We start from the raw sequence: 27879 nt of genomic DNA on the forward strand, positions 1-27879 counted from the left end.
TATCTTAGCTCTGAATATGCACAACTTCTTCACCCCAGTTGTGCAAAAGAAGGTAAGATTAATTTAGTTTTTTTATGGAGGAAATCTTTGGCTTGCTATTTTTGGCGTGGTGGGGAAAGCTTTAAAGGGAATTGGTGTTCCCCAGGCAGCTGTTAGCCAAAATGTCTCTTTGGAAACTTCGCTTTCACCTGGCTCTGCTGGGATTTGACTCAGTAGGTAATGAAAATCTGATTATTTTTGCAGAACAGACAGAACAAAAATGGGGCTTTCACTGATGAGGTGTGGAATAGCATGTCAGGGTTGACTCTGGAACACAGGACACGGTGATTCAATCCCCAGTGCTGCTGCTGAGGTCGAGTACAGCCACCCTGGCCAGTGGAAGGGGATCCTAGCAAAATAAAACAGCTGTTCTCCTCTCAGGGGACAGAGGGAAAGTAGCAGAGGTATTCATAGGCCCAGCATCCACCATGGCTCAGTTTAACATCACTGAGGCCAAATTACTGGCAGAACTGCAAAATGTTTGGGCACCAAAAGGGCCCTGGTATTGGATAGGGTTGATTTCATCATGGGTTTCAAACAAGTGTTAGAGGGAGTGATATTTCCTAGGATGCTGGTGACTCACAGTTAGATGCATCTGTTTCGTGTTCCGTAACCTTCCCACTCCCCCTGCTTCCTAGGAAACCTTTTTATTCCTGTTCTCTGAATGAATTACAAACAAAAAATGTAAGTGACTAATCAGAGGAATGCTTGAGTCTTTTTGTAAAGTTAAGTGCAAAATCACCAAATAATTTTGAAAGTTGAGGCTAGACAAGAACATCTCGCCTTTTGTTTATCCTAACTGCTGACATCCTGATAGCTTCTGGGAAGCAATGGTTTCCCTTTTTTTTTAGAAACAGGAGGGAAGGATAGGTCACAGGATTTTTCTGAGAGGTTGGAAACTAAGTGACCTTAATGGAAGATGCTTTGCCATCAGCCACAAAACCTGCTGCCGTTTAGGATCCAGGTCTCCTGCTTATCCCTGTTCCTCAAGGTTGGTGGTCCAAAGGCTAAGGCCGAGGGAGGAGCTGAGTCCCAGCCTCCCTGCATTCCTCCAGCTGATCCTCTCCTTTGATATGTGGGAGTGTGGGTTAGGTTTCAGGTTGCAGAAAGGACATTGCCGTACACTGACCATAAACACAGAACTGACATTGAACTGTAGCATAAAACCTGTGTGAGTGGGGGGATGCCAGGACCTGGTGCAGCTTTCCTCCTGTGAAAACTTGCTTAATGTATTTGGAATGATGGTGAAGTGTTAGCAGTGAGTGGTGCTGGTGGGACCAAGGTTGTTTTCTGTTGGTAGTGCTTGAGCACCCGTGTTTGAAACCTCTGTCTTGCTCTGTGTCCAGCACACTCTGCCAGCAGCCTCCAAGAGCTCAGGGACTCGGTGAGTGCACAGATTAGTTTGTTCCTCCAAGTCAGTGCTAAGCTGCAGAGGGGGACAGTCTGGGGAAACTTGGAGAGCTCCTGGCTGTTCCAGGGCTGTGACCATTTCAGTGCTGCTAAACAGACATCTCTCCCCAGGAGGAAGAGCCCTGTACTCTGCTGTGTTTGGCTGGCGAGCCCACATGCGGCACAGGGCTCGTCTCCCCATCCTGCTTTCATCCATTTATCTCCTGGGTTGGTCTGTAGAAGTCATTTTGTGTTACTTCACCCTCAAAGTGATGAAACTAAGTTTGGGATTTGGCTGTCTGTCTGCAGAGGAGGAGGGGAGCAGAGGGAAGAGACGTTTCTCTGTGCAAGCCAAGAGCTCTGTGGGAAGGTCCAAGCTAATGCTCCCCACTGGCTGCCTTGGCTCCGGCTCGAGCCAAGCCCTTGCGGCAGACTAGACACAAAAGAAAACACACAGAGTCTAAATTGACTGGTATGAAGAGGATGTGCCAGAGTATTCCACAGCTCTTCCTTTTCTGCTTCTCTTTGATAACTCTCAATTTGCCTAAAAACCTGGATTGTTATGGATTTTTTTTTTTTTACCTGTTTAAGCATACTTCAGGCTACCCTGTGTCAGACCTGTGAACCTGTTCTGAAGCTTGCTAAATGCTACTGAAAGATTCCCCGTGCCCTTGATGGGCTGTAGGTGTGACAGCATAGACCTTCATATCCATAGGAGGGGATTGGGAGAAGAGGGAAATATGTTTGAATTCCAATTTGCACCCAGTAGCACTGCCTACCTATTTGTAATCTCTCTCAGTGGGAATTTCGGTGTTGGAGGCTTGCTGGCTTGTCTGCACCCCAAAAAAATTATCGCCAGTGTTTGAGAATAAACAAACACAGGATGTCTTCTGTGCTGGTGAGGTCCTTGTTGCTCTAGAAGTAGTGAGGGAAATTTAATAGGTCACTTGGAGAGGGACCACTGCCTGACCCCTGCTGTGGCCAGCTGTTCGTTCAGCTAAGGACAGCTTTTTGCCCAGCAGTGTCCTGCTGCTGAGTGTGAGGGAGGCCTGTCTTCTCCCTGTCTCTTCACCCAGCCCTGCTCCAAATTGCCTGGTTTCCTATAATCCTTAAAGCACAGGTTCCCAGCCCTCTTTTCCCTCCATCTTGTTCCATTCCTTGATTCATTCCTGCCCAGACCTGCTGCTCTGCTCCTCCCAACACTGCTGCTGACCCTGCACGTCTCAAGCTGGGCACAGATTCCCCGACTGCAGCATGCCATGGCCAAACCCTGGACCTGGGGGGGCACCAGGCACCCACCAAACCCCTCACCCATACCCAGGATCAGCCTCACGCTGATAAAGCTGTGACCTGTTTGATAACAGAAAGGTGAAATCCTGCAGGTTATTCCTTGCTCTGCTCTACACGTGGTTTATTTACTTGGGCATTTCAAACACAGAAGTGACACGGCGTTGTCAGAGTTACAAAATTACTTTTTTTATTAACCTACCCTATCGTAGAGCATGGATTTTCTTGTCAAATAATGCAAGAAGCAAGAGAAAACTCTAGCTTTATCCACGTGGAGCCTACAAATCTACATGGCTTCTCTGTCCTATTGAGCATATGAGTTCTTAGAAACGCAGCTGCCGATAGTTTAGCTTGAATACAGTCATTCTAAAACAAGCTAGTAATAAATAAAATACTTACATTTCAAGTACGAAACCTTGCAGTTGAATTCAGTATGAGGAAATCAGTTTATTCCTTTTCATGTTACCTACTACTGTACAGGTACTTGGGCTGGCAAAGTCTGCAGCTGCAGAACAGAAGAATGTTTTATGTACGTGACTTAATTGGATCTTGTGTTTAGTCTTCCCTTTAGGCTATCATGTGAAGCTGTTTAATGTCAGGCAGAAAGAAGATTTTTGTGGATGCATTTAAGAAGACACGAACTCACTACCGCTGCTGGCCCCCAATTTTTGCCTGGTGTCTTTCTGGTGGGGGAAGGAAAAAGAAAAAAAAAAAAAGTGGCACCTTAATTACGTCTCACAAATAACGACACCTACCAGCTTTCAATTAGGTTATTAGCAGGTTGATGTTACTTTCAAATCGTATTTAACTGAGCGTGAGTGACTTTACCAATGCTCCTCTACAGCTCTAGGAGACGGGACGTTGACCTCTCATGGGGATCCTGCCTTGGTTGTTCCGGCGGCTTGCCGGCGGCCTCTGGTACGCGGGTCTCTGCCCTGGCTGAATCACTATGGACTGCTGGCCCGAGTTCCTCTGAGACTGGAAGATGCTTTGCTCCGTTGCGCTCCTCTCCGAACAGGTGAAAGTCAACCCAACGCCCACATCGCTCTTCATGGTTCTGGAGGTGCCGTCAGATGAGCCGTCGAAACACCTGCCCAGAGCGATTTCCTTGGCGATCCTCGGGTCTTGGTCAGTGACGGTGTAGATGCCGTAGTTGTGCCCCAGCGGGTCGAGGGGCGCCAGCATGGTGTACTCGCTGGTGTCGTTGTTGGTGGCCATGGGCAGGTGGTTCACCAGGTACTCGTGGAGCATGCTGTTGACGCTCACTCGGCGGCAGCTGCCCTGCGGCACCACCTTGACGAGCGTGCGGTCCACGCGGTCCTGGTCGAAGAGCATTCCGCTGCACTTGAACTCCACGCAGGCTGCTGAGACGTCCTGCCGCTGGGGGTCACGGATGCTGCGGACGTCCCTGATCCCGTAGAGCCTGCCAATGGTGCGCGGGTGCGTCCCACCCATGTTACGAGATCTCACGTTCACCTCCTGGGGTCCGTTTATTTTCACTTTAATGTAGCAGGCCCTGAATTCCATGGGCTTGGGCCACCACGCCAGGTAGTCGTCGGTCCAGCTCATGAGGTCGTCTTCACTGAAGGGAACGGTGTTGAAGTCGTACCGGTCTCCCTCTATCCTGTAAAACCTGAAGTGCGCAGCGCTGTGAGGAGCTTCCTCGCACTCACTAAGGTTCTCGTAGGCATAAATAGGGCCGTTGTTCTCTTCTGGGGAATTGGGGCTTGGCTTGGCCATGTTAATGCTGAACGCTGTTTTCTTAGTGTTGGAGTCCTCGTGGTCTGTCCTCCTGTAGTTGAGCTTGTTGAGGTACGGCTGTGGGACCCCAATAGCAGCAGGGTTGAGTTTGGGAGCAGAGGGCACAGCTTCAAGCTCTTCGCCCCCCATGCTTGCCAAGATATAAGCTCCATAGGCCTCGGGGTTTTGCTCATCGCAGAAGGCGGGCACGCAAGCACCATTGGGACCAGTGACCACACTGTCAAAACGGCCCCACGCTCTGGGGTTGGAGGAGAACCCTGGTTCTGGCTCCATATTTATAATAGAAATCACAACCCCTTGGATCTGCTCGCTTTGCAGGAATCTCTCACTTCTGTAGGCTCGGACTTTGACGTAGCACCGTCTGCTCTCCGGGACATCCAGGTTAAAAAGCCGCCTTTCTTTGATCTCCATGTTCCCAACCAAAAAAGTTCTCTCCTCCCTTTTGCGCCGTCTGCTCCTCTCGATGTTGAAGTCCCCTTCTTCCTCCCACAACCCTGTCTCCGGGTTCAGGGACCAAAGCTTCATCTCTTGCAGGTGCTCTGGCATCTTGACCTGAGCGGCATCCAAATGAACCTTCACGTCTTCTGCGTTCAGGGACTCGGTGCCCCGCTCATCAGTGAAGTCCACGGAAAACATGCCGTACGTGCGGAGCGGAAACACATCTCCTTCCTCGTCTACGAAGTTCAGGTCGCTTTGTGTTACAGGGGCTGTGGAGATGTTCCTTGGGTCCAGGAACGTCACGCTGGCTTTCACTTTGCCTCTGTAGGCCTCTCCGTTTTTCCTGTAAAATGCATTGGGAGGAATTTCTAATTCAGCAATTGGGTCATCTTCTTCCATTTCTCCCAGAGAGATCACGTTGGTTTCAGTGGATTCCAGTGTAACGGGAGGTTTCTTTCTCAGTAGCTTGATCTCATGGAACACAGCACCTCCATTTTCCTTGAAGGGCAGAACTTTTGTTGTGTTCACAAACTTCTGCAGCCGATCCACAAAAGTTAGAACCAGTCTCTCCATGTCTGCTGGGACGTGGACAGAGAAGGTTCCCTTGTAGCCAGTCATACTCACTCTCTTGTTCCCCATGTAGATGTGGCCAAACCTGAGTGGCTCTCCGTTATCTGCTGCCGTGGCTCTGCCTCGAACCATTATTTTGGTCTCGGTGCATTTTTTGCAGCCACATTCCACGATGACTTTAGTGGGGAGCGTGTACCCGTTGCAGGATATGTCCCTGGTTTCCATTTTGGACACCCCACAGCAGTAGGAGACGTTGTCCTTGCACCGGAGTCCCTTATCCAGCTTCCCCACACAGGTCTTTGCTGGGCACTTGCCCACGTCGTAGTAGAAGGAGTCTGTTGCTTTTTGGAAACAGTCGTGAGGAAGTCGGATGAGGTGGCTTTGGGGCTGGGGGTTGCAGGCTGCCTCTTCTCTTCCTGTTGAATAGGATTTCTTAATGAGCAGCATGAAATAGTTGTACGGACATTGTTATATGATCTGAAACCCTTTGAGCTAAACGGTGCTCCTAATAAGAGTGAGGTTTTTGCAGGATTCTGGTTAGCTGAATTCATCTGGCCTGGTTTCAGTGAAACAGATAGCTCAGCTTTAGCTTTAGGTTCCTGATTAAGAGTTGTTTGCAGGAAGCATCCCAGCTCCTCCTTACCCACCATGGCCCTCCAGCTATCTGCATATTCTGCTACTGCCTGGCTTTTTGACTATGGCCAGAATAAAATGTGTCCTAAGGTTTTAAAAGACCCCTAAACAAACAGAAACATTCCCATATCAGGCAGCAACTACAGTGAGAAACCTGCTGAAAGCAGCAGATTGAGCTTGGCAGGTCACCTGCAATCCAGAGCTCCGGTTTGTAGGGACATCTGGTTCATAACCAGCTCACACAAGCTTATCTGCAAATGGAGGCATGAAACAAACTCAAGTATTTTTCCTGTGACTTTTGTTTCCAAGATGTATCACTGTTTCTGGTTCCTGCACACCGACGCCTCCCCAGCTGCTTGGAGAGAGCATCAGGCACATTTTCTCTTACCTATGACATCCAGCTTGGCAACTTGGGACTTGGCCGACCCCCCGGCACTGCTGGCCTTGCAGAAATACTCTCCTGACTGTTCTCTCTTCAGGTTCTTCAGAATCAGGTTGTTTTTATATTTGTACAAGGCAGGATCCAGCAGTGAGCCATTGTGGTACCTGCCAGGAACAGTTAAGGGGACAGAGTCTGACTGCCTGGCTGGAGCAGAGCGATGACCTAATCCTGCATCCTGCAATGCGGGTTTTTGCCAGACCTTCTGCCTCAGTTTCCCTATTTTTAGGTGGGTTATGTGGCATCACCTAAAAATTATTCTCCTTGCCCTGGCAGTACTGAGATGTGGCTGCTGGGCAGCTGGCAGGCAGGCAGAGCTGCCAATCTTTCTGCTGAGGTTTTTAAACTCTTTTTTTTTTTGTGTGTTTTTCCAGTGATCCCTCAGCAGATGACATTGCTCTGCACATCTTGAGGAAGTCATCTCTTGCAGCAATCAGTTCTCAGCGTATTCAGCTCGTTTGTATCTAAAACCCCACCCTTATGGAGAAGGTAAGGAGACAAAACTGGAATCCATGGGACAGCTAAGATTTTTGGCAGATCAAACTCGAGTTCCTTACCAGAGGTAGCGGTCAGGGGCTGGGCTCCCGCGGGCATCGCAGCAGAACGACACGCTCTGTCCCACTCTCCTGGCTTTGTCCTCAGGGCTCCTGAAAATGTAGGGTTTGCCTGCAGGACAAGGAAAAAGCCATCTTGTTACTCCTCCCCTCCTAAAATCACAGTGTCTTTCTAATTACTGCATAAAGCCTCCTGCATCCCCCCTCTCTGGGGCTACCTGATCGGTGCAGCTGCACTTGGATCGCCAGGTTTTTCCGGGTGCTCTCGGGCACGGTGAAGGTCGCGGTTGCATATTTGGCTTTCTTTATTTTCAGGGTGTTTTTGCCATCAGGACAAATCCCTGGGATCCTAAACATGCCGCTGTTATCGGCCATTGTCAGCAGCTTGAGTTTCTTGGCTTGCAGGTAGACCCGGGCATCGGCAGCGGGCGACCCATCCTCGAGGGACACCTCTCCGTGCAGAGTGGCATCCTCACACATGCAGGAGTCACAGTCGGCGTTGACATGGCCCATGGGACAGGTGATGTTGCAGCCTGGAGGAGAGGCAGGCAGGTCAAAAAACAGCCCCACAACACTCGCAGCACGGTCTCGCGTCTGCTTTTAATTTAGATGCAATAAGGCAGATACTGCGTAAGGAATAAGTTGTATCCAAAACATATTTTTCCTGATTATCCACAGCTGTGCATTAGAAACGCAGGGACGATGTCATTCTGAACCTGACAATTAGTAGAAAGCAGCCACGTGGATATAATTACAGCTAGGAACTGTTATTTACCTTCCCCAAAGGGCTGAATTTCGGAGAAATCTGAATCCAGCTCAGCAGTGTGAGCTCTTAGCTCAACTCTGGCAAAATTACCAATCCAAATGCCTTAAACTTTCTAGGTTTCTGTTACCAACTCATGCCCAAAAGTCGTGACTGTGGTCTGTCCCAAAAGCTGTGTCCCCTTATTCAGTGGTATCCTGGCTTGGGCAGGACACGGGGTAAGTGCCAAGTGAGCATTACCCAATAGGTTTAACAATTGGTCTCCCAGTGATTCTGAAACATATTCACTACCTATAGTGATTAATCCTAAATAATAATCTATCTCCTCCCAAGGCTCAGGTCATTCATTTTATAGTCACAGACCATCCCTGTACAGCAACTACCTGATAATTTCTTTCAAAGCTGGAAATAAATGTAAGAAATCAGGGAAAAACCTGAAACAACTTTCCCGCAGAAAACACCAACTGTTTTCAGAATTATTTGTTAAAAGGGGGTTATAAGAATAATATAATTGATTACAAGCCCCTTCAACAGGGATTGTGGCAATTTGATATTCCCACCACTTCTCCTTCCTGGAGAAGGCATCTGCCTGCAATTGCTGACTCCACCCTGAGAGCTGTTGTTATAATCAGATTAATGGGATTTTTTTCCATATTGCCAAGATCTTTGTGAGTCCCTGATGATTCCCCATATCTGGATCCCCCTGTTATCTTGCTATTTGGCTATAAACTCCCCGCGTTCTGTTCTCCAGCCTCACTTGGGAATCCCAGAATTCTGGCAAAGGACAGAAAGATGGCAAAATGACAGCGAGGGGAGAACAACGCCTTCGTGCCGGTGAGACCAGGACATCCTCCCCTGCCCATAAGTGAGGTTATAGGAGCACCTGAGCAAACATGTCCAATGCAGAGCCGCCCTTCCTCAGTTGCTTCATTACAGTGCACGCCCCAGAAGCGCTCAGCTAGGCAGGATCTGGTACGCTTCTGCACCCCGGTTTGGCCACACTTTGCTGAGCACTCGCTCCATTTCGACCATGGAGACAAAAACCTTTTTGAATCTTGCACCAGTGGACCTTGAATAACATCAGTGGTGTGTTACTGAGAAGCACATTACACGTACAGCTGCCCCAAAAAATGGGCAGTTGCTTTCTTAGCAGCTTCTACATAGCTCAGACGATACATTTGGATACTATGCACCACACGGATTAAACAAACTCAAAGCATTTCAGGGAGCTGGGAAGTAAAGCACAAGAAGGCGTCTGAAGGCTTCTGACTTAATTCCCTGCAGGCTACCGAATTCAGGATGATTAAGATAAACTCGAGGGGAGCAAAGTGCAGGCAGCTCATGCTTAGCGTTGAATAACTTTGGCTTAGAGGAAATCAAACACACATTGTCATTTCGGTGCTGTCTGAAGTGCAGCACTCGCCTGTGTTTCAAATGTGGTTAAACAGAAAAAAAAAAGGGGGGGGGAGGGGATAAAATTCGTGGTATGACCATGTTGAATGTCTCTAACCAAACTTCAACATATGTTTTCTGTAGGGGCAGCCTGTGTCCTATTGCGAGCACCACTGTTACGGTGGGCAAACCAGAAGCCTGAGATGCTACTGAGCAGCCTGAGCACGTCAGGGGCCAGCTGACTGGTAAAGCACAGAGAGAGTTTGCAAAACACATTTGAGAGTTTAAAATGGGGTTAGATTTTTAAAGGGATTTCTTTTACGGGGCTACTAGATGTTATTAATTTAAGCTTCTTTGAATGGATGAGATCCATTCCAAGTCTGTGGTTTGGGCTTGATTTTTAAATGACAATGTTCTAATAATGTTTGTGAGGATGAGCTTGTGACTAAAGTTTCTAAAATTGGGGTTTCTTGGAGATGTGTGCTGTGTCATCTCCAGTACCTACTCTTCCACCCAGTTTGTAACAAAGCAGGTGGGGTTATTTCCTAGAAAGGCAGACAGGCACAGGGCTGGACTTTTTTCCTATAGTGATGGCCAAAACCAAAGCAGGTGGGTGTAAAAGACCCTTTAAATGAGAGTAGCTATGGGAGCAGCATGTCTGGTTTAGAGTGAATGCTTGGCTTAGATGGGCAGGTTTTTAAGTTTGTTGGCACATCAGCATCTCCAGCACCCCGACTAGCACATCCCTGACCTTATTTAGCAATCTGAGGGAGGCAGGATGAGGTGGGCTTGGGAACATGATCCCATCCCGTGGATAAATGCCTGTTTGTGCTTTGCCCTAGCAAAAATTTAACGTGCAGCAGATTAAAGTTGGGTCCCAGCAAGATCCTAAGCTCATTTGGGATCAGCTGCTTTAATCTGCGGGGCTGTCGATAATAGGATATGAAGAGGGGAGTGCAGTGGAGGAAAAGCATTATATGGCTCTGTGTGGCACCTCAACAGCAGAAAAAGCAGAAAGAGGAAGAAGAGGGAGAAGCTGAGGCGCAGAGCTCTGGCAGGGATGAGGGGAGCAGGGACAGGGATACCCCATGGCACCGCCGGCAGGAACCTACTGCGTCTGACGTAGGTGAAGGTCGGGTCTCCCCTGCGAGAGCTGCTCCTCGTACCTGTGGGCAGAGGACATTGGGGGTGGTCTGGGCAGGGTTTGCCAGTCACGGAGCCAGCCTCGGCACCACTGCCCTGTGCCATCCACTGTGAGGGGAAAACAGTTCTCCTGGTAGCTTTCCTAAAAATACCTCTCAGCAAGTAAAGGGGACCTCTGGGAGTCTGGGGTTTGGGTGCTTTGGTTCTTCCCAGTGGCTAAGAGAGCTGCTGGGAGCCAGACAAAAGGCTGGGACATGAATCCTTCAGACATGGCATCAGCATGTCCGACCCTTTCAGTGCCCGCTGGAATTTAAATTGCAAGCACTGGGCAGTAAAGATTGAGTGGTCGAGGCATCTCCCAGGAATTAATGAGCAGAGTGGGCTCTGCAGGTAATTAATGCCCCACAGGCTTTAATTCTAAAGAAGTGGTGTCACAGACTGCCCTGGGCGTGGGGACAGGCTGGGCAGGGGAAAGGCAGGTCAGAGCATGTGCTGGCCCATCCCTGGGCTCTTCTCACCCTCCCAGCCCCGCATGCCTCCCACAGGAGTTGGGGCTGTGGTCACACGTTGACCTTCCCTTTTCCAGGAGAGGAGCCAACAGCAGTGTCAGTGATAGCCAAAACCCTACAGGAGGTCACGGATGATTAACATTTATTCCATTGCTTAAATCATAGAATCATAGAATGATTCTAACCCTAAATGTCCTCGTCTACTCAAATGAGGTTGGTTGGTTGTAAATTGTTGGGAAAATTGTCGCAGCAAGGGAAATCCATCCAAAGTGGGAATTAACTTACTTTCCAAGCTTAGCATTACCAGCGGGCTGAAGGTTTTTTGTCCTATCTGGACCCTGCTGAGGGCTGGTTTCAGAATCCTTTGTCCTAAGGGTCGATAAATGAAAGAATAAATTAGATTATTGGATAGGATAAAATATATTAATTAGATTTAAAGGACTGGGTATCTTTATGCTCAGTATTACTGCTTTCCCTTTGGGTTGTGGCTGGCTAGAGCTCCCATAGGATGCAGTGAAGGAGATGTCAAGTGAGGCATCGCTGCAGCTCAGGTGTGATAAAAACATTCTGTTTCCCTTATCACCCAAGGAAAACTTTTTTGTACTTCCTATGTTGGAACAGCCCAGATCAATTCATCTTTTTATAGCTGGAGTGATAAAATATATCCTGCCTGTCCCTGCATGGGGAGAAACGAACCTGAGGTGGATGAGACTGGATGTCGCGATGGGACATGGACTGGTTTCTGCACTGCCTGAAAGGAGGTGGTGGTTGTGGCTGGTTCCTGGGGTGCTTGCTGGGACCAGTGCAATTTGAACTGTCCTATTTAAAGCAAAGCCCCAGCACCAGTTCTCCCCTGTGCCCAGCTCCCGTGGGTGAGGATTGGACACCGCAGGGTCTCGGGGATGGCAGGCAGGGATGGTCCCAGCATTGCCAGTGGGCTGGTGAGCTCATCCCTGGTCAACCAGAGGCTGGCTGAGCCTGGCTGACTAGCAGATATACTCTGGGGGCTGGATGGGAGCCAGCCCTCGTCTGGAAGTTGTTTGGCCGGGCAAATGCCACGCTGACCCAGAGCAGGACCCTGCATGGATGTCAGGCTGTGTCTGCTGGCTCAGCGGTGCCACAGACACGCCTGCGCTGGCAGGGACAGCGTGGGGACCGCAATAGGAACGTTTAACCTTCACCTAGAACGGATGTGGCTCCCAGGAGGAAGAGGAGGAGGATCCAGCCTTTCACAGTGACCATTGTGGTCTCCAGAGGTGACCAGGGGCTTTTTGGAGTTTCCGCAGCCGTCCCACGCCTTCCCCAGTCCTGCAGAGACAAGTCCAGCCGTGTTGAGGCTCAGCCAGGTCCTGCTGCTTTTGGGGAGCTTCTCCCAAGCTGAACCAGTTCAAAGCATGCCATGAGGCAGCTTATGACCCCTGCCCACCCACCCAACCCCAGCAGCTCCTCATTTTTCCCCCCAGGGAGGAGCAGCAGGGGCTCCACATCTGTGCTCGCATACCCTCTGCTTCTCACTGTCACATCTGAGCCCAAATCTATTCTGCAGAGCACTGCTTTGTAATGACATCTCCTTAACGTGCCTTGGAACAGCTTAAATACTTCTGCAGGGATCTCTCACAGCCCACACGGCACCGCAGGCCCCCTGACACCCCGCTCTGTTCCCTGCAGGAGCAGGGACATCTCCATGTCTCCATCCCTCTGCCTGCAAACTGGGTGTAGCGCGAGGATAGCACCTCATCCCAGTACATCCCAGAGCGTGGGGAAGGGGAAGGCTCCTAAGCACCTCAGAAAGTGGAAAACCCCATGCACAAGCCAAGTCTTTGCTGCAAGTGTGAGCAAGTAGCTCAATATTTTCCTACTCCTGCAGGCAGAGATGTGGGACTAAGGCTTTGTGTCACTCTTCCTCAGCTCAGCCACTTCAGACTTTGTTTTCAGTGAGTCCCTTTGCCCTGTGGCGTAAAGAATTTGTGTATTTAGTTTCCGAAGGTACCCATGGAGCTGGTGTTATCCCAAGTGACACCAGCTTGTGCTTTATTTTCTGCACCCAAAGTTAATGAACCGGAGTGGAGGAAATGTTGCCTCAGCCTTTCAGTGCCTCAGTTTCCCCCATAAAATGTGCCTGGCAAAGGGCAGCTGGCAGTAAGAACACCCTGTTATTCGTAAAGGGTACTAACCATCCCCTCTGAGACTGGGGAATGTGGGACTAGGAAATACTTTGATTATGGCTCAGCAAATCCCAGTCAAGCAAAAATAACAAGCAACACATGAGCGGTGTCTTGTGGGCTTACGGTGGGGCCGTGAACTCATAGCAAGACAATAACCAGGAAAAATTAATCTTGTTTCCCACTCGGCGCCTGTTTTTGAAGCTGACTACGACTCGTTCAGTGCTGGGTTTGGGATGGGATTCATCCCTCTGTCCCCGGGACACGCGATGCTGGGAAAGGGGAGCGGGGGTTCAAGCTGCTGGATCTTGGCGGCAGGGAAGGTTTGGAACTGCCTGTGTCCCCCCTCTGGCACGGAGCTGAGGGAGCCGGTGCGGGACAGAGCCTCGGGAGATCAAAAGCTCTGTGTGAGCAAAGCACCGTCCCAATCCGAATCCCGGCTCCCGCTGTCCCCGTAACCCTGCCCCAAACGCATTAGCTGGGATGGGGAAGGGAGAAGCGGAAAGCAGGAAACCGCATCCCCATCAATGTTTTTCAGCCTCCGTGCTTTCATCTACCCATTAATTAATTTCCACCTCGCCTTCAATCACAGCCACTGTTAATTACGGCGCTTTAATAACACAGCAGAATTATATAACCGCTGTCTGCCACGGAGGGGAAAAACTTAGCAGGGTCGGGTTGCGTTTTTTCTCTTACCTAAAAAACCATAGAAACCCCAATTAAGGAGAGTCCCGTCCTGTCGCCGCCGAGCCGCCAAGTCGAGCCGAGATCCGGGGGTGAGGCGAGGGCTTGTCAGCTGCGGCTTCGGGGATTTGCAGGCGGTTGGGGAGGAGAGAGAAAGTTGCAGCTTACCGAAAGTCCCCTGCGCCGTGCCGAGCCGGGCTGTGTGCGAGCCTCCCTGCCGCCCAGGCGGCGGGGTCGCTTATATAGCCCGGCGTGTAGCTTAGGGGATGGCAGCGAGCCACTGGCCGCCAGCACAAACAGATCGGACGCGCGAGGAAACCGCAGCCTGAATAATCCCTTAATAAGGTGATGGTAAACAAAAACCTGCGGCGAAGCAGCAGCAGCCGCCGCGGCTGGCAGCGGTGCCACGGTGTGGCGGGGCAGGGCACGGAGTGGCTACCGCGTCCCGGTGTGGGCACCGCGTCCCGGCACAGCACCGTCACTGTCAGGGGTTCACCTGGGGTCTGGATCTGAAATAGATGCTGCCGAGCGTCCAAGGTGGAGGTACAGCACACAGGCAGTGGGTTTTGGGGATGCTTTTTTGGCTTTACGTGGTCTGGGACAAACGCGGTGCCCTCCCAGCATTACCCGTGTTGTTCCCCTCTTTCATAGGCATTGGGGTAGGGCTCAGCTGGGCACCATTCCCTACTCTGCCTGCTCACCTCTGCCCCTGCACTGGCTCTGGCAGGGGTCAAGTGAGGTTGCTGTGGGGATGTGAGAAAAGGGGACAAAGCCAGAGGGATTGGGTTGGACACCAGCAGTAGCACAGAGCTGCAGAGGCAGGACCATCCTTACAAATAAATAAATGTGACTGCATCTCCCTCGAGCCATGGCAAGATCCAGCAATGACCCCTAACCAGAGCTGCCTGCTTGCCCCAGGCTGGCTTCGACCCCTCAGGTCTTTCCTCTTTCTGCAGCTCTGTTTTTTCCCGTGTGACTTGTGGCAGCTGGTCTGTGGATTTGGGGCTTCTGGGTGTTGACAAGGCATGTGGCCTGGTGCAAGTGACTGCCACCCACACACGCAGCCCCGGCGCCGTGGGACTGTGCTGCCAACTGCTCCAGGAGTGTGGTGTGAAAGCTTTATGTGTCAGGAGCCATCCCCCAAGGATGGGGATGGGTGTTGGGGCAGCCAGTGGCATGTGGGATGTGCCAGTGGTGTCCTGAGCTGCCTCCTAGTAATCCTTGCCGGCCCCGCTGCCAGAGGGAGTGGTGCAGGAGGGACACGGATCAAGATGTCACGTAAAATAATCGGTGGTGACCTACACCCGCTCCTGTTTATGTTTACGAGGGAAAAGGAAAAAACACCTGAGATGTGCCAAAAAATGGCAGAATGTTTATGCGGTGGGCAAGGAGCACACAGTGAACTGGGAGCTCCAGATCTCCCAGATAAACACGGAGCTCAGCTGCGCTTCCCCGCCGTGATGAGGACAAGAAGTGCGAAAAGTGCTGAGGTGGAGAGCAAGGAATTCATCTTTCCTGGATGGCATCTACCTCCCACCATGGCTGACCCACCCCTAACACAACACCAATGCCTTGGGAAGGCATCTCTGGTCCCACCAGCTACTTGCTCATATCCTGGCATTAATTTCCATTAGTTTACATCACTGCTGGGTGAGGAAAAGTGCTGTTCTGCAAAAGTAATGAAATATTATTCCTTATGTTATGGAAGCAGGTGCAGGCATCTCTGCAGGGGTTTTTACAGCTCCCTGAGCATGGGTGTCTCCTCTCCAGTGCGTCTCCTTCAAGACAAGCTCCGGAGACACGTGTGTGTCTTCAGGAGCAGATCTGGGACACGTGAATTCATGCAAAACCCAAGTCTCTAGAAAAGTCTGTTTGCACAATCTCTCTTGGCTTGGCCATCCCTCTCTGCAGCTCCAACATGTGGTTGATGTTGGATGGAGCAGCACGAGAAGATCCCCAAATGTTCCCGGTGCTGAGCACCACTGGCAGCACTGCGGCTCTGGGAGCTGCTCAGCTGCTTTCCGTCTGCCTGGGGGTGAATGATGCCCTGATCCACGGGGTGGAGGGGACAGGCAGGTGCTGCCCCATGCCCACAGTGGTCACTCTGCAGGGCTGTGGCACCCGTGGCTGGTGGCAAGGATGTATCCCAGACCAAACTGCTCCTGTCTTTCTTCCCACCATCAGTGAGTTCAGCTGCCTAGGGCTGGTGCTTCCCATCGGAAAGCAGCAGAGCCACAGCCTTTTGGACTCATTCCCCTCCTGGATTAACCCTGGGGAGCCTACCCAGATCTCCTGGGTTTTTTCCGTGGTTCCATCACTAATGTGTAATTACAAATCTATAATGTATTTATGTGAACACTGGGGCGGTGTCAGAGGAGCGTGACAGCAGATGGTGCAGCAGCATCTCCCTCCCCACGCTCCTTTGTGGTTGTATCCATAACTTTTCTTGTGTTCATCTAATAAATCTAGGGGGAAACTGGCTAGTGATGCTCATCCTGGCTCTTTGTGCCTCCCACCCTTTCCGATAGAGCGTCGCCTGAGTGACCATCATCAGAAGCCGACTGCACTGTGCCAGGAGGGTGGCAGGGATGGTGGGGCTGCTCTCAGCGCTGCACATTGAATTTACAGGCTGTGGGGTCTGTGAAATGCTCCGTGGGTCCCATGAAATGTGCTTTGGGACCCAAGGCCGTGCTCAGTTCCCGGCCGGCTGCCCTCGTCCTCCCTCCCTGTGCCCTCTCCGCCCCACCGAAGGGAGCTGACGGTTATTTTCCCCTGCTGCATGTTCCTGGGCTTGCTTCTGTTTACGGAGCTGCGAGTTAAAATAACTGATTGATGACTTTGTTCCATCCCAAACACTTTGGGGAAGTTTGCGCGGTTTAGGAGGGAGAGCTGGGAGCTGGGATTTCATTAAGCACTTGGCTCCCGGCACTTCTCCAGCCATGCTCCAGGGGTGGCTAATGTTGTTTTTGAAATCCTGTTTTGCTGTCCCAGGAGCCGGACTTGCGATTTCCATGGTTTGCAGGAGAACTTGGAGATGTGGCGGGTCCCTGGGGCTCGCTCTGAGCTCCGAACCAGGAGCAAACCGTGCAGCCACCACAATATTGTTTCACTTAAGCCCTCCTCCACCGCTTCATCAGCACAAAATCGCACTCCAGTTGCCTAAAAGCTTTGGAAAAGAGCCAAAAAAATGAACTACTGGAGTTTGTTTTCATTGTGCAGATGAGGATTTACAGGCTGTGGCTGGGAGAAAAGGAGTGAGTGGACCTTTCCCCCCTCTGGAAGGCTTCGCTTCGGAGCTAAAGCTGCAACCATGGCTCAGCAGTGCTCCTCTCACGTACACATTTATGGGACAGATACAAAAGGCAGCGCAGAGTGGGGAAGCCAGGAGAGATAGGAGCGAGGGAAAGACTGATTTTTAGCTGTGGAGGTCAGGAAGGCTTTTTCTGGAGTGGGGAAAGAGCCGGGAGTGAAGGGAGAGCAAGTGGATGTGGCTGTGCTGGTCGTGAGGTGTGGCCACAGGGTGAGCCCCCAAATGTCTGCTGGCACAAGCACGACACAACTGACGCCCTGATGTATAAAAGGGGGTGTCCCCTGCTCCATGATTCCATCTGTCAAGGAAAAGGGCTTTTTCCAGTGCTTTTGCAGGGCACATCTGCTACCTGAGTGCCCAGGGACTGTCACCTGCATTGCTGCCTCATACATACAGTCCCATTCCCAGACCCACGTTCCTTGGGGAGAGGAGTCCCACTGGGATTTGCCTCCTGGATGCCATGTCCATATTTGCAGTTTTCCTTCCCCACCACAGCTTGGAAAAGCAGAGACAGGTGACACTATGAGAGCACTGGAAGTGTCTCAGCAACAAATCCCTTTTTAATTACATTGCTGAGCTGGGGAAATTAAGATAAGAATCCTGGTTCATTTAAAAACTCTCTGCAAGATGGAGAAGGCCATTATTTTCAAGCCCTCAGTGAGTTATGCACATCCCAACCTTTCCTTGGAGCATCAGCTGCTCGGGGGCACTTGCAGGGCAGCATCATGGTGCCATGTGCTGGAATGACACCAGCATTTGCTGGGAACATTTTGCTGTCAAATGTGGGCTTGTGGCAGGGCCTGAGCTATTGCACAACCTCAGATCAATGATGGAAAAGTGGTCGCAGGATGGGAACGGGTGTGATGGGAAAGTGACCATGCCCAAGCCAGGGCAGCACCTCAATGAGGACATTTACACCACGAAGGAAGGGCAGGAGCAGAGCTCCAACCCACAGCCTGCTGGCTGTTTGCTTTAGCTCTGGACAGGGTTTGGTGGACAAAGACCATCCTGTGTCAAAGCCCATGTTGAGTTGGGTAATTAGTTGCTCCTGAAGAAATCCTTGATTTATTACTCTTATTTACGGGCATTGGCTTGGGACTGGGATGCATTCCAGGCTGGGCACCCGTGCTGGCACGAAGCACAGCCTCCCACCCATGGGATGATGATCCCTTGTCTCCTCTGTGCCTTTTCCTCCTTGATTTTCTTGCTATAAACCAGGTTGAGGTGGGCAGATTTGCAGTGATTTACACCAGCAAAATTTCAGCCAGTTTTTCCTAAAAACCAGCATCCTCCTGTGTGATCCATGAGTGTGCAGGGGAGGGCTTGGATCTTCCAGTCTGTCTTTCTCCTGCTCTGCAGGGATCAAGGGGGAACACATGGGAGAGGTGTAGGCTTTGTAAGCTGGACCAGAGGCAACAGCAATGAAAGTGGAACTTCAGGTTAAAAGGTGTATTTTTAGTGTGCAGAGGAACCTCTACGTGGAATGGGCAGAAAGTGGAAATGATGGAGCTGAGCGGGTGGTGGGCATTCCTTGTTGAACCATTTGGGAATTTATTTCAGGGTAATTGTTGCACCGAGCAACGTGGAGCTGAGCCTGGGCTGGGGCAGTTGGTGCAGATCCACCCCCAGGTTTCAGCTCCGAAAGAGTTTGCCAACATCCATCTGCACTGGCAAGAGACAGCATGGAAATGCCTCCCCTTCCCAGGGCGCCTGCGGTCACGGGGGCGACCGGAGACGTAAAACATCTCTCGACCTCGTGCGACGTGCCAGGGCCGCGCTTGGAAAAGCCGGAATCTGCCGAGCTAATTCCAGCGCTGCTGGGATTCCCCCTGGAATACGTGGCCATATCAGCTTTCGCCTGAGGGTAAACGCGTGTTCGCCGGGAGCGCACCAGAGGGTTTGGTGGGGGCCAGGCGCTGCTGAAGGAAGGACTGGCAGCTCCCAGCATGAGCACCTTGGCCTGGCTGAGGTGAAACCTGCCAGGAGCAGGTTGGGAAGGCAGGATGGGTGGGAGATGAGCCCTTCCGGAGAGAAACTCACTGCAACACTCCCAGCTTCGGATTGAGCGCTGCCTCCCAGATGGGAGGATATGTCAGCACTGATGCTCATCCCAAGGGATACCTGAGTCTTGCATTCCCAGAGTTTAGCCTTCTGCAAGAAACCTGCTCTGAGCCAAACGCAGGGAGCAGAAATTATATCTCTCTGGCTCATTAAATTCAACATTGATAGCATCTACCCCACCAAGCCACTGATCCTTTCCAAAAAAGCCTAGAAAAGAATCGTGTCCCCGCATAAAGTTCACCCAGGGGGTGGTTTTAAGCCTTGAAAACTGCTCAGAGATGTGAAGTGCATGGGAAAGAGTTGTCAGGGGAAGTGTTCCCTGCTTCTTGCTCCTGCAAGCCCCGGGTAACAGTGCCGAGGGTCCCGCAGGGATGTCGGCTTTCCCCACATCTCACCTCTCCCCCAGTGCAACAAAGGAGACCAGCCCTTGAATCTGGCACATGTTTGGGAAGGAGCATCCAAAGGGAGCACTGAAATACGGCCTGGGGGGGACACAATCCAATCTGGGAGCTTGGAGGGAGGAGGATATTTGGAGCAATGCGACGGTCATGTCCCACAGGGAGTAGAAAAAGAGGAGGATAAAAGAGGGTGCAGAAGGCAAAGGCAAGAAGAGCAACTAAACACGGTCCAAAAACAAGGGCAAAATTGTTCACTTCCATGGTTAGTCACAAGGAAAACATTGGCATTTCATAATTCCTTCCAGCTCAAGAAAAATACCCGGTTAGGGCAGTGGGAGCCGTGGCCAGGTCAGTGTGTGCCCGAGCTGAAGGGGACCCATGGCCCCTCCATCCACCCCGTGGGTGATTTTCTTGCTTTACTGGGGACTGGCCCATCACAGAACTGAGATGCCAGGTGGAAGTTCCTAAAGAATTCTCCCCACAAATAAATTCCAGCTTGGGCAGGGAAGCAAAGCTGCTGTGAGGAGGATGAGCTGTGGGTGTAGCGGCAATGCATGCACGAAACCAGTTTTTATCACTTGGTGGTGAGCAGATGGGACTTGGCACCAAATCCCACCATATTTTCTGGAGCTGGACCACAGGGTTTGGTCTGGGGTGATAAATTCTCTCCTCTCTCTGGCCCAGTTTGAAGATGAGAAAAGGGGATGTTGCTCTGGTCAAGATGTCCTGGTGAAAGATGGAGGAAAGACCACGAGAGCTGCTGCTCCTCGTGGAAAGATGTGAATTTGGGGAACCCCTGGGACTTATGCTTTGGACATCTGGGCTCAGCAGCACCAGAAGCACCAGCCAGGGTCTTAAAAGGTGGGAATTGCAGCGGGTTTCAGCACGTTTTCCTCAGCACCGCTGTCTGACGGTGCGATATCTGCTCGGAGAAGGGCTTTTATCAGCGAGGCTTCAATGTAGGAAGCTCAATCAGAAAGAGCGCATTGTTTCACCAAAGAGACAGTTTACCAAGTAATTGAGCCTGGAGGGTAGGAGAGATCCCTCCCTCTGCTTTAAACAAAGGTTTTTAGGAGGAGGACGGGATGACCCAGATTATCCCCAGGAGGGGCAGCAATTACCATCAGCCCTGGCAGGCTCGGCAGAGCGGCCGGGGCCGGCTGAGCAGGCAGGATGGGGTGCTGGTTTATCCCCGGTGACCACTGAGCCTCTGCCTTTTGCTGCAGAGATTTTAGGGAATTTTGGGTGATGGCCCGCTCGGGACCTGTTTGTAGCATACAGCCAGAGGTGGCATCGTGCTGCTTTTTATGATGCTGTTATTTAATGAGAAGGCAGAAAACTGGGAGCTTCCCAATGCTTGACTTGTGAACTTTGGGTAAGAAGAGAAGCCGTTCCAGAGGTGAGCTCATTTCTAACCCCGGGAAATGACTTCATGGACGCTGGTATTTACTCACAAAAACATTGCATGTCAGATGTCCCTGACTAGACTTTCTGTTTCGAGTCCAGTATGAGACAAAAATTTCCTTGGACGAGACAATTCAAGGTTTGGAGGAGGAGGAGAAGAATTGGAGAGGGAAAAAAAAAATCAGCAGTAAAAACCCACTGAAATGGTGAGATTTTTCTGAGCAAAGGGGAGTTTTGGGGCAGGCAGCCTGGCAGAAGCACCTGCCTGGGGTGAGGGTGCTGGGGGTGAGGGTGCAGGTGATGGGTCCTGCCAAAGAATCACCCTTTGTTACTCCCCCATAATTCCCAGCAGCTGGAGTTTCTCTCAGAGGGGAAAATACAAGTTTTTCTCTCTTTGGGAAGCCAAGACCCCGGCAGTGATTTATCAGGATAAACAGCAGCAGGTTCCCTGCCCCGTGTTTGCACTAGGTTAATGGAAACTGTATCCCACGCTGCTTTCCCTGGATAAGATCCCAGTTTATATGGAATGTCCAATGGAAAAACACAGCACTTGCATTTTTGTTTAAGGTCTGCTCGTGCAGAAATTGCCACTGGGGCTGTGCTACCCAGTGTGGCTTTCTGGTTTCTGTTTTCTCCAGCATCCTGGGATGATCTGTGGGGATCTGGGGAGATAAGTCCTCTTTGGGGACACTGGGGGATGCTCTGTCCCCTCATGACCCAGTGCTGGGGATGTACTGGGGCACCATCCCAAAAGGAGAGGGGTTTTGGGAAGAGCCAAGCTGGGATGTATGGAAACAAACCCTTCCTGCCAGCACTGTTTCCTAATCCTGGAGACCAAACCGCTCTGATCGTTAAACCAGCGTTCAGAGATTGGGCTGAAGGCTGCTGAGCAGACAACATCCAAGCTGACCTTTGAGGAGATGAGCAAAAAAAAAAAAAAAAAAAGAAAAAGAGAGAGAGAGAAAACACAAGGGGGTTACTGTGCAAACGCCGGAGAAAAATAGTCATTTCAATTAGGGACCCCACCCTTAAAATAAGACTTATTGCTAATGCATGCCCAGGACATTTCTGTGTGATGGTATGCTAAAAAAATCCTCTCTGAACAGGGACTAAAGGCTTTGTTGTGTCATGAGCAAGCCTTACAGTTCCCAAGAAAATTCCTGTCCCTCTCTTGCATCATACAGTCGGGGATGAGGAGGACATTTCTAGACAAAAAGGCCACCAGCCAGAAGGAAGGACAAACAGGGAATACATTCCTGACTCGCTATTTAATTGCTTTTGTGCAGGTGCAAAGGCCAAACGAAAGGAAACATAAGGATGAGTGTGTGGGGCCAAATCTTGGCTCTAAGCGGGAGCCCAACACCGGGAGGGGAGGGCTGCTGTAACAAACAGACTTCCACCCAGCTTCTTTGTGGGTTTTGTGCTGTTTTCCCCCCGGGATCAGGCTGGTTCCTGTGGCACTGGGAGGCGATGCCCCTGCCAGGTAAGGAGGTGATGGGGACAGTCCCCTCCCATGTTGCAGGAGTGGTTGGTGCTCACGGGCAGTGCCAATGGTGGGTCTGCTTTTTTCTTTCCCCTCAGATGTAAAGCACTTTGAATGCAGGGATTTCTCTCTGTGGCTTCAAGCAGAGGGTTTCCAGCCTGATCCCTTTTGGCAGTTCCATGCAGAAGTCATGGAGGTTTTAGGGGACTCTGGGGTGAATGTGGTCCAGTGCCTGCAGCATCTCTTGGTCTCGGGAGCTGCTCCCTCTGACACACAGTTTGACTCTTAAACCCACTAAGGGGAAAAAGTCTTTTTCTGCTTGTGCCCAGGAGCACTCCTGCCAGCAGAGCAATTTCAGAAATGGTGCAACCCCACTCAGAGCTCAGGCATTTCCTCCTGAAAATAAGTGGGAATGGGTTTAATGGTGAAAAACCTATTCCAGAAAGTGAATCTGCTCCTCTTGGGGAACAGTGCAGAGCCACCCCTACCAGCCTGGGACCTGCAGGGATCTATAGACCATGCACTCCTTAATTTCATAGCCTGGGAGATGTGAAGGTCTATTTGTATGTCATTAAAGTCCACGTGGTGCCACTGGGAGTATGTTTGCCGGTGCTGGCCCCAGCAGGACTTGGGGCTGGCCCTCTGTCACCCCCACAGCTCTTTTGCCGGCCAGAGGAGCAGGGTGTCCTCAGTTTCCTTCCCTGCCCTTGCCTTGCACATCATATTTTTTAAGCTCTTGTGAGCTCTTTGTCCCTCTCAAGGTCCTTCCCTCTCACTGCCTTATGCTGCAAGAAACACAGAAAGAACAAGATGGGAACTGATAGAGTGCAGGGGGGAAAAAAAATGTGTATTCATTACAGTGGTAAAATGCCCCAAGTTTCCTCTTATTAATCCCCTCCTTGCAGCATTCCCTGTGATGCTCCCACAGACCCGTGTGGTCCAGGAGCATCCCTGAGGGGTGTGTGTGTGTGTGTGTGTGTGTGTCTGTGAGTGTCCCCGTTGTCTGAGCAACGGGACGTTCATCACCAACTCCGGGGATAATTAACTCATTTTCCTGTATTTATAGCAAACCAGTGCCGGGAGTGTTGGCACTTATCCCTCACGGGGCCACGTTTGGCCACAGCATTTTGAATTTTGGCCATTTCTTGCATTACGGCGGCTTTGTCATCATCTCCGCTGCCTGCTCATTAAGAGGGCAGCTCGTTAAGCTGATGAGGGCAGGGGTGGTAGTGGCTGCCTGAGCCAGGCTGCCCGTGGGTGCCCACCTCAGCGTGCCCCGCTGCCGGTGTGCTGGTGCAGGGAACTCTTGCAGCAGCATTCCCATCTCCAGATGCCTGCAGACGCCTGTGCGAACAGCGGCGTCGCTCCCGGCTTGGCCGCTGGCGAGGGGGGGTTTTACTGCTTCAAGGTTTGTTGCAGGGAGGTGATGCAAAGAAACACCGGAGCATCCTGACTCAGCACCGCAGCGCTGGGAGACCCGTGGGAAAGACACGGAGCGTCTTCTCTCGGCGTCAGGGCATGCGTATGGCAGGTATGTTCCCATCGGCCGGGAGAAATCCTGACCTGGACACGGGTTTCTCCTTATTTCTTCCGGACAGCCAGCGAGCAACTTGGTACTTTTGAGCTGCTTTTTATTTTTGCTGTTTGTTTGGTCGTTTTTTTGGGATGGTCTTTGGGGAGGGAGGGGGTGAAGGCGGCGAGGGGATGGGGGCTCGGGCTGCGGGTGGTGGGGCTGGAAGGAGGGTGGTTTGCTGCAAGGTGCTGGCATCTCCATCCTGCAGAGCTGGGGAGATGGATTTGATCTCTGCTGCTCCTGTTATTTATGCAAAGGTGGGGAATGCTTTATTTTGGGATCAGCAAACAGGAAGGTGCTTGAAACAGTAATAGATGTACTGTACCTGCAGCTGGGACTGTTTAGACCTCATGTACCCAAGAGCTGGAAGAATTAGCCCTTGAAATGGGAGGTCTGCTCAAGAAAAAAGGGCAATTAAATCAAGGATGGGGGACCAGCACGCTGCTCATCACCCCCCTGCCACCCCCATTGTGGGGGTGTCTCTATATCTTTTCCTCCTTCTCCTGTTTTGCCTCCCAAAGGGAAAGGTACAGAGGTGTTGAGCTGGTGCTGCCAGGGTCCTGTGAAAGTCCAGGCTTCTAAATTCCACCGTGATCCTCTCCCGAGAGAGCCACTGTCAGTCCCTGGAGAGCATGGAACCCCCATTTTCCCCTCCTGGCCACCCCTGGGTGCTCCCACGCACAGCTCCAATCCAGCACTGGAGATGGATCATAAAGGTTAAACACATTAATGGAAAGGGCCGTGGGGTTTCTGAAAAGCTGATCCCTGCTTGCAAACCCCCTTAGGAAGGACAAGTCCTTGAACCGAGCACGGCTGCCCCGTCACAGGCTCAGCCAGCTCTGGTATGACCCATTCCCAGCAGGATGCTGGCAGACAGCGACTGGTCCCATGGTCCTGGCCACCATTCCTGCTTCCCAGCTGCTCAACCGCCTCGCAAGGAGCTAAAAATATATGTCTGTGTGAGCAGTCACTATGGCTACAGCAGGGGTTAGCCAGGGAGGGCGGCCGGGCCGGGGGGACGTGGTGCCTCGGCAAAGCGGGCAACACTGAGGGGACAGGCAGTGATGGGATGGGACAGGACAGGACTGGCAGGTTGCTGCTGGTGCCTCCAGTGCAGATCCCACCCCGTCCCCATTCCTCCTCACACTGAAGCTGCAGCACACTACACAGCCCCTCAGGAGGGCTTCACTTTGCGTTTCAGCAGGGGATGAGCGAGGAGCAGCTCCCTGCGTCTGCCCACTGCCCCACAACGCGGGAGGACACCAATGTCTCAGCCTCTGCCTACCCCCAGTACTGGGTGGAGCCGCAGTTCACGCGAGCAGCGAAGGTCCGTGTGATCATCACAGCCATCTTCTTCCTGCTGGCGGCGGGCAGCAACGCGGCGGTGCTGGGCAGCCTGCTGAGGAAGAGGAGGAAATCCCACGTGCAGCCGCTGATCCTCAGCCTGGCCCTGGCCGACCTGCTGGTGACGGTGACGGTGATGCCCCTGGACGCGGCATGGAACGTGACGGTGCAGTGGTACGGAGGGGACATCTCCTGCAAGGTCCTCAACTTCCTCAAGCTGTTTGCCATGTACGCGGCCGCCCTGGTGCTGGTGGTCATCAGCCTGGACCGGCACGCGGCTGTGCTCCGTCCCTTCTCCCGCGCCCACCGCCGCAACGGGATGCTGCTCCGCGCCGCCTGGGCTGGCAGCATGCTCCTGGCTTTGCCCCAGGTAGGGCTCGGGGCCTGCCAAACCCAGCCTCGGGTTTGCCCAGGCTGGGGTGGTTTTGGAGAAGGGATTCCCAACCAGTCCATCCCAATCCACGGGCTCCACCACCACGGGATTGGCTCTGCTGAGGGAAGCAGTGTGGTTGTGCGCTGGGTGGTCACGGCTGCTTTGCACCTTTGTCACAGCACCTGTTCAGTGCCACCATCAGGGCTGGGAAAAAACAGTGTCCACTGTTTTAATTCCTTGTGCACATGGTAATCTTCTCCTAAAAATGCACCACTGCAAAACATGTTGGAGCAGACCAAGATGAACCTGAGCAGTTCCTGACCGAAACAACATTTCTTATGGTGAGAAAATGGGATTTCTCGGCTGTCAGGTCCCATCCACCCTGAACAAACCATGAGTTATCTGACCAGAGCCGCTCTCCCAGTCCAACAGTGGCAGGGAGTTGCTCTCCGTGCACAGGGCATAGGGCCCTGTTCCAAATCCTCTCTGAGTTATTCTTTGGTTCTCCATTTCAGCTTTTCCTCTTCCACCTGCACACGATTCCAGGAGGGAACTTCACCCAGTGTGTCACGCATGGGAGCTTCCGAGCTCACTGGGAGGAAACTGTTTACAACATGTTCACCTTCACCACCCTCTACATCACCCCCCTGAGCGTCATGGTTGTTTGCTACATCCGGATCCTTTGGGAGATCAGTAGGCAGCTAAAGATCAATAAAGGTAAGCAGGTCCCAGCCCTTTAGTGTCCACCATGACTCCATGACTGAACCTGCTCCAGCCTGGAGTTGTTGTTGGGTCTGTCACCTTTTGAAGGACAAACCAGTTAAGGGGTCTTACACACACTAACTGACCCCATTCCTTGCTGTCTTCTGCTTCCTGTCGGCCATGGACTGGACCACAAGATGGTCTCCCCTCTCTGATAGAAGCACAATCAAAGATGGTTATGTTCTCCTGGTTTCCCCCCATCTCCAACTATCCCTTTGACTCTCCCTGGCAGGTCTGACAAGAAGTCAAAATGACCACATCTCCAAGGCACGCATGAAGACTCTCAAGATGACCGTAGTGATTGTAGCCACCTTCATCATCTGCTGGACCCCGTACTACCTCCTGGGCTTGTGGTACTGGTTCCAGCCAGCCATGATCCAGAAGATGCCAGAGTACGTCAACCACAGCTTCTTCCTCTTTGGCTTGCTGCACACCTGCACAGACCCTGTCATTTATGGACTCTACACCCCCTCCTTTCGGGAGGACGTGCAGTTGTGTCTCAGGGGCATCGGAACAGCCATCACCAGGCACAAGAGACACAATCCCATCTCAGCCCCGGAGAAGAACATCAAGGATGGTGCTGTAAACGGTGGAGTGGCGTCAGGGGGCTCCAACGGGACAACTGTCAGCGCAGTCTGATGGAGAGACGTACCCACAGGGAGATGGGAGGCACAGCTTTGGGGCTGCTTTGTCCCACAGGATCATTCTGTAGACTGTTCTAAGGAGGTTTGCCACCCAGCTTTGGTGGGTGAGGGTCTCTGGCCAGGAATGGGGAATGCATCTCCTGCCTGTACTCAGGGTGACAAACATTTGGGGGTATTTCTGGTCATTCTGCCGTATTCTGGCAACCCTGTGACAACTAGAAAAACTTCCTTTTCATACCCTACACATGCTTTATCCCTGATTCTGGGATCAAGCTTCTGCACACTTCCAGTATCCACCCCTGGGAGGAGACTCTGTGGTCCAGGGCCACGTCCATGGGGTGTCCAGTCTTCAAGTGCCCCTTGCACCTACACCCCAGTGTGGAGATGCATGGATGGTGTCACCCTGAGGCTGCAAAGGTGTGATCACAGGCTTTTACTCTCTTTTCTCCACCCACTGTAGGAAAAGCTCCCTGGAAATTTCAGATCTCTGGGCTCTCCCATGGCTGTGTGACAAGCCTGGGAGAGATCTAAATATCTGAGGGTTGACTAATGCAAGGGAGTTAGTTCTGTGGGGATGGGTTGGCTTGGGCAAGAGGGGTACAAAGAACCACAATGGGATAGGTATGGGGCGGGGTTTCTTCTGCCTTTTGGAGATAGCCAGAAGGGAAAACAGTCCCTGCTCCGTGTTCTGGTGTGCAGGGGATGGCATGGACACATCCTTACACAGCAGTTTGGGACACAGGGCTGACCACGAGACAGGATGT

At 51.8% G+C, this 27879-nt stretch overlaps 2 protein-coding genes across 3 annotated transcripts; one reads left to right on the forward strand and one right to left on the reverse strand.

Annotated features, from left to right (window-relative positions):
- Positions 1 to 2814: 2814 nt before the first annotated feature.
- CILP (cartilage intermediate layer protein) lies at positions 2815 to 14099 on the reverse strand. The gene is made up of 9 exons (XM_027879211.1): positions 13776 to 14099; positions 12099 to 12225; positions 11203 to 11286; positions 10378 to 10431; positions 8757 to 8942; positions 7329 to 7643; positions 7114 to 7222; positions 6506 to 6663; positions 2815 to 5900 (listed from the first exon to the last, which is right to left on the reverse strand). The coding sequence occupies exons 2-9, from the start codon at positions 12157 to 12159 to the stop codon at positions 3562 to 3564; spliced, it is 3306 nt and encodes a 1101-aa protein (XP_027735012.1). The 5' UTR covers positions 12160 to 12225; positions 13776 to 14099; the 3' UTR covers positions 2815 to 3561.
- LOC114055269 (gonadotropin-releasing hormone II receptor-like) lies at positions 9432 to 27879 on the forward strand. 2 transcript variants are annotated; one of them, XM_027879213.1, is made up of 6 exons: positions 9432 to 9510; positions 22223 to 22419; positions 23839 to 23950; positions 25197 to 25706; positions 26225 to 26426; positions 26704 to 27879. In XM_027879213.1, the coding sequence occupies exons 4-6, from the start codon at positions 25200 to 25202 to the stop codon at positions 27108 to 27110; spliced, it is 1116 nt and encodes a 371-aa protein (XP_027735014.1). In that variant the 5' UTR covers positions 9432 to 9510; positions 22223 to 22419; positions 23839 to 23950; positions 25197 to 25199; the 3' UTR covers positions 27111 to 27879. The 2 variants fall into 2 exon arrangements, with proteins under 2 accessions (XP_027735014.1, XP_027735013.1); XM_027879212.1 differs by lacking the exon at positions 9432 to 9510 and having other exon boundaries at positions 21341 to 22419.

Source organism: Empidonax traillii, unplaced genomic scaffold (genome assembly GCF_003031625.1).
Source record: "Empidonax traillii isolate 1590-97213 ecotype Southwest subspecies unplaced genomic scaffold, ASM303162v1 scaffold52:size1600334, whole genome shotgun sequence".
In the NCBI taxonomy this organism is placed as follows: Eukaryota; Metazoa; Chordata; class Aves; order Passeriformes; family Tyrannidae; genus Empidonax; species Empidonax traillii.

What these genes read in the sequence shown, in the direction of transcription:
- CILP (XM_027879211.1), bottom strand. Translation starts at nt 12,159, where the DNA reads ATGGTCACTGTGAAAGGCTGGATCCTCCTCCTCTTCCTCCTGGGAGCC. An exon ending in GGGAGCCACATCCGTTCTAG is followed by an intron (nt 11,287 to 12,098) that starts GTGAAGGTTAAA and finishes ATCGACCCTTAG; the next exon opens with GACAAAGGATTCTGAAACCA. An exon ending in CATTGGACATGTTTGCTCAG is followed by an intron (nt 7,644 to 8,756) that starts GTGCTCCTATAA and finishes CCTCTCCTCCAG; the next exon opens with GCTGCAACATCACCTGTCCC.
- LOC114055269 (XM_027879213.1), top strand. Translation starts at nt 25,200, where the DNA reads ATGAGCGAGGAGCAGCTCCCTGCGTCTGCCCACTGCCCCACAACGCGG. An exon ending in TGCTCCTGGCTTTGCCCCAG is followed by an intron (nt 25,707 to 26,224) that starts GTAGGGCTCGGG and finishes TCTCCATTTCAG; the next exon opens with CTTTTCCTCTTCCACCTGCA. An exon ending in GCAGCTAAAGATCAATAAAG is followed by an intron (nt 26,427 to 26,703) that starts GTAAGCAGGTCC and finishes TCTCCCTGGCAG; the next exon opens with GTCTGACAAGAAGTCAAAAT.